General features: G+C 37.7%; 1 protein-coding gene across 1 annotated transcript; it reads right to left on the bottom strand.

Moving 5' to 3' along the window:
• Window positions 1-4,787: 4,787 nt before the first annotated feature.
• LOC128096997 (protein SET-like) lies at window positions 4,788-6,064 on the bottom strand. The gene is given in 3 exon segments (XM_052717205.1): window positions 4,788-5,625; window positions 5,628-5,760; window positions 5,843-6,064. Coding segments are annotated over 3 exon segments (1,140 nt in total). The 3' UTR covers window positions 4,788-4,840.
• Between the last annotated feature and the right edge of the window lie 3,210 nt (window positions 6,065-9,274).

Genomic DNA, 9,274 nt, shown 5'->3' with positions numbered 1-9,274 from the left:
TTATAAATGCAATTAAACTGATGACACTTTCTTATTACTTTGTTGTCTTGTCAAATCTAATACTTAGGCTTACTAAATTTACTATAAATTTAATTGAATTTTCTTGAAATATTGTATCATTATTTTGATATTTATCTAATGCAAAATTTGGGAGTTTCCCAAATGCTGGCTGCTTTGTCCCAGGTGAACCTAAAGTGTGAGCTCTAATTCCTTTGAGAGAAACTGCAGCGGAGGGAAAGGGTGTAAAGGAAAGCCCAGGAACACAACAATAAGAGGAACCACTTCTCTGTTTCTCTTGCTTCTGATAAGGGACAAAGAGCAACAAAGGCAGTTTTGTCTTAGAGAGAATAGAGCACTATGGTTCCGCAGGTATGAGTGCTTGTCGTCAAGCCTGATAAGAGTTTGATCCCCATTGCCACATGGTGGTAGGAGTGAACTGACTTCCACAAGTAGTCATCTCACCTGCACAAATGCACACTCACTTATGCACACACAAAGAAAATTTAAGTTTAATAAAATTATTTCCCAAATAAAATGAATTTTTAGATGCTCAAGATAATATGTATCCCCTTTCTCGAAAAAAAAAGATAATATGTATCTGTAGTACAAACACTTTAAAATATCAGAAAACATTTAATTCTAGGAATAAGAATGAACATCTCTTGCAACTTTCCCTTTGACTAGAATGTTGTTGCCATTCAGCCAACCTATCAAGTCTTGCAAAAATTGTTTTACAGTTTTGAGCAATCTTATTCTATTCTTATGATTGCAAATAAAACTGAAACAACTTGCTGGTAAGCATTATAGAATTGAAGTGAATCCTAAGCTAGGTAGGAAGGTCTACATTTAAGTCCAGTGCATTGAATTATATGCTAATTCAAAAACATTAATATTGTTTATAATAATGTCACAGAATTCAGAAATTACATGAAATAGTGATGAAATCCAAAATCAGCATAAAATGATATCAAAAAAGATGGAAAGGAAATCAGTAGATGCCAAATCCAGTATCAAACAGGTGTTGAAATTATCAGGCAAGCATTTTACAGCAACTTCCAATCAGTGTCTTTGAAAGCCATTTGGCAGTTTATAAACCAGTGAGCAGGACTAGACTGATTTGGCAATTGGTAAAGGGCTCATTGTGCAAGCATGAGGACCTGAGTTTGATCCACATCATCCATGTTTCAAGTCAGATATGTCAGGATGTGCTTTTGACTCTGGGACTGGTGTTTGAGTAGAAGCATGTAGATCACTAGCCAGTCAGTCTAGAAGAAATGGTGAGCTCTAGATTTGTTGAGTGGCTCTGTCTCAATGAATAAAGGTACTTGTTTTTGTAAATACAGAACCGATGAAGCACAGGTGAGTTTGTCTGTTATAGGATACAGAGCCCTATAGAGGATATGTGTCTCAACATACTGAGTATCAAGAATTAAGACTTCTTAATACTTATTTATTTTTAAATTTAAATTGTTTGAGATTTTTATAGTGAACACTGTATTGCATTATTTCCAGCCCTCTCTTTCTGCCTTACAACTCCCCTATATATTTCCCCATACACTTTCTAAAATTCACGACTGCCTTTGCTATAATTATTGCCAGGAATGTGGGAAAAACATATATCTTGCACCATTACTTTATATTATAATCAATTTAATGTGCAAGATTCTTGGTTTTCTGCTTTGAAAGCAATGATTCATGCATCCCAAACTGGTCTTAAACTTGCTTTGTATTAATGATGACCTTGAACTTCTTATCCTCCTCCTACCATCTCCCAAGTGTTGCGATTACAGTCATGTACAACAAGCTAGGCTTGTGAGGTATTTCAATTCTAACCCAGGACTTGGTGCTTGCTAAGCAAGCATTTCAGCAAGTGGGCTTTACATTTCCAGATACATTTAATTCAATGCACATAGAAACATGACAAAATAGTGGCTGCTCAAATGGCTCTGCGGGAAGCTGTCCTGCAGGTTTGAGGGGCACAGTTCAGATCCCTAGCACACACAAGTGACCAGCTTGTAATCCAGCACTAAAGAAAATGAAACATGGAATTGCTGGAGCAAGCTGGTTAGCTAGACTGTCAGAATTGGTCCACTCTGAGTTCAGTGAGAGACCCTACCACTCTGTATAAAATGGAACGTGATAAAACAGGTTATCTGACATCAGCTTCTGGTCTCTACACACTATGTATATACTTGCACACACATTCACACACTAATCCAACAGGCACATGATCAGGTATACAAACATCTATACTGTACTGAAAACAAAGACATTTGACAAAAATACTAATTAATCATTTAAAGTAAGTGTATTATCTTTAAAATATTTTTATTTGAAAGGAATATTAATTTTGTTATCCCAAAGTAAAAATTGATATTTGTCTTATTATTTCTAAGGCCAGTTGCTGAAAAGCCAAAATCTTTTCTGACAAACAGAACAGTGACAAAGAAAGCATTATCACATGATATATAAATGTAGAGTTCACCATTTAATTTCTGTCTTACATCTTTCCAGCTTTGACTAAACAGAACATTAAAAGCCCATCAATTGAATATTACTAGAGTTTTAAGTAATGTAAATGAGTCTCTACCCTATTAAAATTAATGAATGCTGCCAGTGTAAGAAGGGTGCTAGCTTTTCACATCCATGGTTTAGAACTCTCATGAGATGCATGTCAGTGTCCTGGCACCATCTGGGAGACAGTGAGCAGGTACATTAGGTCACTCATCTATTTCCAACAAAACAAAACTCACCAGGGAAAAAGCTGATGTATCATTGCAACCAGTCCTTTGGCTAATTTTAGGAATGTAATGAATAATATACACAATTCTCTTAAAACTTAAAAATATTTCAATTTCACCCTAATTGTGCAATCATGACCTGGGAACCCACAGAGACAGCTGACCTGAGCTCATGGGAGCACATGGATACTGCCTCAAAATTTAAAAAATACCATTGTTTAATTCCTGCAATCTAAAAATAAATAAATGATAGTATTGTCTTCCCAATATTCGTGCATACCAAAATTATGTTATTGTCAAATTTTAAGAAAAGCAAGGGCTGGAGAGGTGGCGCAGAGGTTAAGAGCACTGACTGCTGCTCTTCCAGAGGTCCCGAGTTCAACTCCCAGCAACCACGTGGTGGCTCACAACCATCTATAATGAAATCTGGTGCCCTCTTCTGGTGTGCAGACATACATACAAACAGAACACTGTATACATAATAAATAAATAAATCTTTAAAAAAAAAAAAAAAAAAGAAAAGCAAATTATATGGCATGGTGGCATTCCTGCTGAGCTGCACCTGGCCTGGCTCCAGAGAGTAGCACCTAGCCCTAATCAGTCTTTTGTGTAGCAGACACCTTTGGTTTCCTTTGTTGCCCTCCATGTGAATCTTGTCTTGGAGTTTCCCAAGGATACAATGGCCTATGCAAAACTTGATTTAGGAAACCTGGAAAATCGAGGTACCTGACAAACCAAGGAATTTGCACTTGGCATTGTATTGTTGGGAGCCCCTTTCAGGTTGTTTTGAGCATAGGGAATTAACTGGCTAAACTGTATTGGAGAGAAATAAAACTGCCCTAGGCTAAGGGATAGTGCTTCAGTCCTTCAAGGCTGAACCCTCCTGCAGTCATTAAAGGCTAGATTCACTCTTTTTATTTTTATTTATTTATTTTTTTGTGTACACATTGGTTTTATTGTAACAAAGCAACTTGTACACTTCAACATTAAAAATGAGCATTTTTCCTTCCAGTGAAAACCAAAAAAATAAAAGTTTAAAAATTAAAAATAAAGTGACAACAGAGAATGTCAACTCCAAATAAAACCCTACAGGTTCTGCTGATTCTCCCATTGAGTGGCAGGGCTCAAGTCATCGTTAGGAGAGAATTTTATTTAAAAGTGTCATCTTAAACTGCAAGGATGTCCGTTAAACATCACAATCAAACATGCCAAAGGAGAAGCCATGTTGTCACGATGCCCACTTACCCTCTCACCAGACACCTCAACCCACCCTTGCTGACCTTCTATACCTCTCTTTTTTTTCTTTTTATTAAACAAGAGAAAGTATATAGATACACGTTGGTAAATGCTAACTGTCTATATTCACATAGAGACACAGTGTAATCTCTGAGCCCAATATACAGAGAAAGGAAAAAAGCTAGAAGTCTATGTACTACTACACAGGGGCCTAGCACCCCCCAGCCTCCAGCAGAGCCAAGGGGGCTGAAGGGTTTTTCTTTTTTCCCACAGAGCACAGTAGTGGTGTTGAGTCCACAGTTTGAGACAACAAAGGATAAAAAATGAAATTAGAACAGAATAGTGGAGATTCTTTTCCTGTTGTATTTTGTTCAAGATATTTCCCCCCAAATAGGTTGAGAACTATGGTGTTGAGAAGAGACCTCAAAACCAGGGCTACTGAGCACAGGAGGGTTTGGAAGGGGGAGGGAAATGACTGCAACTTGCTCCCAGGTGTTGATTAAGCAGCTGGCTGGCGCCACGGCCGCCATGCTGACCGAGGAGAGTGCTGGAGGAGAGTGCTGGGTGTATTGGTGACAAGAAGAGTCATGAGCCATGGTTACCTTTCTAGAGCTTTATTGGGAGAGAGAGGGTGAGAGAGAGAGAGAGAGAGAGAGAGAGAGAGAGAGAGAGAGAGAGAGAGAGAGAGAGACTGCACGGAGGGGGGAGAGTATGGAAGGAGAGAATGCGGAAAAGAAGAGAGCTGGGACGCCGTCGCAGGCTAGTGGCGTAATTAAGGACATAATCCTTACACCAGGGACTGGAGAAAATTAAAATATAAAAAGAAAATAAAAAAGAGGGTTGGAATCCATCAGTCTTCTGTGCTAGTCATCCTCACCTTCATCTTCCTCTCCTTCCTCCCCTTCATTATCTTCATCTTCTTCACCTTCATCTTCATCCCCTTCCTCATCAATATCTTCCAAGCCTTCTTCTTCTTCTTCTTCTTCTTCTTCTTCTTCTTCTTCTTCTTCTTCTTCTTCTTCTTCTTCTTCTTCTTCTTCTTCTTCTTCTTCTTCTTCATCATCCTCTGCCTCTCCTTCTTCGTCATCTATATCAGGAACCAAATAGGACTGCAAGGGGTTTGACCAAATATCGTCTTTGATGACCTCTCCTAACTCATCTGTACCTGCATCAGAATGGTCAGTGAACCAGGTGAAGAAGCTCTCTGGCTCTTCATGCTGCCTCTTCCTGCTGGCTTTATTCTTTGTTTGACTTGAGGGTTTTGTCAAATCCTTTCCAGATTTCCATTTGATTTCAGTGGACTTTGAAGATGGGTCGCCACTCTCATTCAGATGAAATTCTTTGGAGAGAACTTTATTTTCAAAGTAAGGATTTCCATCGAAATAAGAATCTATTCTGTAACCGGATTTAATGTCTTCAAATTCTATCACTTCAACTCTGGCCAAGTAATGCAGAGCCTCTTCATCTTCCTCCCCAAGCAGTGCAGACACTTGTGGATGGTTAACAAATGTGGTTACCCAAAAATTTGGGATTTGGGCGATCAATTCTGACCTCTTCTGAAAAAATGGTTGGCAGAGTTTGTTATATTTTTGTTCTACTTTCAAAATTTCCTCACTGACTTGTTCACAAAGTCTGTCTATTTCATTTGTACTTCGTCAATGTGTTCAATTGCTTCTTGCTGTTCTTTTTCTCCCTTCCACAGGCCGGGAGAGGCCGACTTGTCCTCCAGCTTCCAGGCAGGAGCCGATTTGGGTTTCTTGGACTGAGGCAGGAGCGCAGATTGCTGTTTTCGGGGCCATGGCACAATGGAAGAGGCCAGGAGTCAGAGGCCAGAGGCCCAATGCTCACAGCAGGAAGGAACTCGCAGGAACTCTCGATTCATTCTTAAGATGCCTCTGAATCTTCATTCCACGGATCCGTGATCCCACATACCCGTGTCGTGTCGTGACCACACAGTTACGTTTGGCACCCAACATGTGGCTTGAAGAAGGAAAAGGATCTACTGAAGAAGGACAGAGGAGCAGGTCATCTTTAGAACTGGAGGGAGCGCTCTCAGGGTAAGAGGACTCCAGGATCAGCAGGGCCATGGGGAATTTAAACTCCCCATCTCAGGAGCAACAAAATGTACAGTTGCTAAATCCTTGTCAAAATAAAAAGCGGTAACTACACAATTTTTAAAGATAGAAATACAATGGCTCCTGATACAGGAAATAAATCAAGGAAAAAGACCTTTCCCAATAGAGAAGAGGGACGGAAAGGAAATTTCCTGATAGAAAAGGAAGAAATTTTTATCAAGAAAAAAAGGATTTTCCCGGTAAAAAGGAGAAAAATATTAAAACTAGACCTAAAGATTATAAGGCCCCATAAAAGAAAAAAGAAAAATAAGAAAGCCTCTTCCCATTAGTAATAGAGGAAGAAAAGGCTCTTTCCAATATAAAAATTTCAAGATAGCTAAAACTCTTTCTGCCTGCAAGCACAGAGTGTCAGTATCTGAATTATAAAGAACCAACAGGTGGGCTCACTGTTGCTAGCTGACAGCCGCCCAGAGCTTAAAATTCTGTTGTCTGTTTGCTTAATTTTGGCTTAAATGTTTTTTATTTTTTCCTCAGAGCAGGAATAACTCAATATTAAAGATCCCATCGTGAGAAATGTTTTCTGTTTTTCCCTTATGGTGGAAATAACTCATTAGTAGTCCCTTCATGGGAGAAAGAGGAAGTTTTAAAAGGCCCAACTGTGGTGATATTGTGTTCCCCAAAATATTGTGCACCCTAATAAACTTATCTGGGGTCAGAGAACAGAACATCCACTAGATACAGAGGCCAGAAAATGGTGGCACTCACACCTTTAATCCTAGCATTATGAAGGCAGAGATCCATCTGGATCTCTGTGAGTTCAAAGCCATAATGGAAACAGCCAGGCATGGTAACAAGAGCCTTTAATCCCAGGAAGTGAGCCCTTAATCCCAGGGAGTGATGGCAGAAAGTAGAAAGGTATATAAGGCTTGAAGACCAGAAACTAGAAGCTTTTGGCTGGTAAGCTTTTAGGCTTTTGAACAACAGTTCAGCTGAGATTCATTTGGATAAGAACTCAGAGGCTTCCATTCTGAGGAAACAGGATCAACTGAGGAACTGGCGAGGTGAGGTAGCTGTGGCTTGTTCTGCTTCTCTGATCTTCCAGCATTCACCCCAATAACTGGCCTCAGGTGTGATTTTATTAATAAGTACCTTTAAGATTCTTGCTACACCCAACTTCTGGTAAAGAAGGGTTACAGTCAAGACATGGAATGCTGAGGCAATGCTGTTTAAATTTCTAGAGATATTAATCATTCAATGTATAAAGGATGTTCTCTTTTTGATTGTCTAATAATGTTTGGATGAATGTTTGATTTTCATGGTAGATAAACTAAAGAAATAGGGTTCATAATTTTGAACTATATATTGGGTATACTGTTGTCTGTTGATCATTACTGAAAATTTGGCTCTGCCCTTTAAGTTGCTTTCTAGAAATTCTTAGTTTAATTCTATAGAAATATAACACCTGAAGTGGATTGGGTGGTCAGCTTATTAAATAATGTTGTTGCTAAGATAAAAACCCATAAAAAATAATCTCTTACTGATATAGAGGTTACAAAATTATTTTTCCAGTAAAAAAAAAACAGATAAATTGTTTGATCCACATTGTTAATAATTGCGATTTACATTAATGTTTTACTTGGGATCTATAAAAAAGGATCCTTTTTAAAAAGATTTTTATAAATATAATCCAGAGTATTACCTAAAGTTACGTTACCTCTTAAAATCCTATAGAGATTGTATTTAATGCGTTTATAGATGACATACGTAAAAAGGACCATGGAAATAGAAACTGGTAGTAAAATTACTCAGTTATTATTGCTTCCTTTTTTAAAAGGCAAAATAGTGCCTATATGTAGAACTGGAGGCTTTGAAAGTACAGGAAAAAAAGGTGTTTTGACAAACTTATCAATGATAAACAGCCTAAATTAAAAATAAAATTAAATGGGATTGAGATTAAAGTATTATTGGATTCTGATGCTGGATATATGTTTGATTTCACAAGAATCCTGAGATCCCAACTGGCCTCTACAAGAAGTCTCCACTCAATTTGTAGGAATTTGAACCTTATCTCAAGTAAAACAGAGTATAGAGTAGATTAAATATATATGGCTGATACAGTCATAAATTTATGGGACAGGGATTTGTTACAACAATGATGAGCTCAAATTAATATTCCTACAATTTCAGAAACAGCTTGTAAATTGATGATTAAATTGGGGTGTTTAAATTAATGTTTAATAGAAAAGAGCATTGGAAAATTAAAAGGATAGGTTACAGACTATACAGGTTGTACAAAGACAAGGTAGAATAGAAATTGGCTATCCAAATTTAGAGTAGGGGCCACTGCCAGTAGCCCAACTTTATGTCAATATTTTGTAAATCAGCCACTAAAAATGATACACAAACAATTTCTTCAGTCTATTATTTATCATTATGTGGATGATATTTTATGGGCTGTTTCTGATAAATATACCTTAGAAAAAATGTTTAATGTAGTACAAAAAAAATTTACCCTGTTGCGGATTACAAATTTCTCCTAAAAAAAAAAAATACAAAGGGGGAGATTCTCTTAGCTATTTAGGCTATAAATTAAGTAAACTGAAAATTCAGCTGCAAAAGATATGGATTAAGAGAAATCGACTATATGCTCTTAATGATTTTCAAAAATTATTGGATGGTATTAACTGGTTGCGGCCTACAACTGAATTGTCTACTCAAAAATTAACTAATTTGTTTCAAATTTTGCAAGGTGACTCAGATTTAAACAGCCCAAGACAGTTTACAGCTGAGGCTGAAAAACAATTAGCTTTGGTAGAACGTAAATTGCAAAATGCTTATATGGATAGATTAGACCTTATAAAGAGATGCTTGTTAAACAGAAGGGGGATATGAGGACCCCCTAGAGATAGACCGAATAATGCCCTACCAATTTAAAAAATTTTTAAACGCTAATGAAACAGAAACAAAATTGTTATGGAAAAAGTTGCTGAATTGAGTCAGCCATGCATTATAAATATTTTAGCATCTAAATAGCCCAGGGAAAGTGTTAAGTTAGGGCTGAGGTTATGCTTATGTTTCCACAGGAGACCTTTGCAACAACTAATCCTTCCAACCTGGGGACAGCTTAAGAGTTTGTGTGACAAAGGAGAGATGATACTTCGCATGACTCACAAGCCTCTGAATGCTACAAACTTTTTTCTTGCCATGCTTTCCCTGGTAATG

This window comes from Peromyscus californicus, unplaced genomic scaffold (genome assembly GCF_007827085.1).
Source record: "Peromyscus californicus insignis strain IS unplaced genomic scaffold, ASM782708v3 Scaffold_5__1_contigs__length_169319896, whole genome shotgun sequence".
Classification (NCBI taxonomy): domain Eukaryota; kingdom Metazoa; phylum Chordata; class Mammalia; order Rodentia; family Cricetidae; genus Peromyscus; species Peromyscus californicus.
The sequence above is the reverse complement of the archived record's forward strand: the minus strand, read 5'-3'. Positions and strand labels throughout refer to the sequence as shown.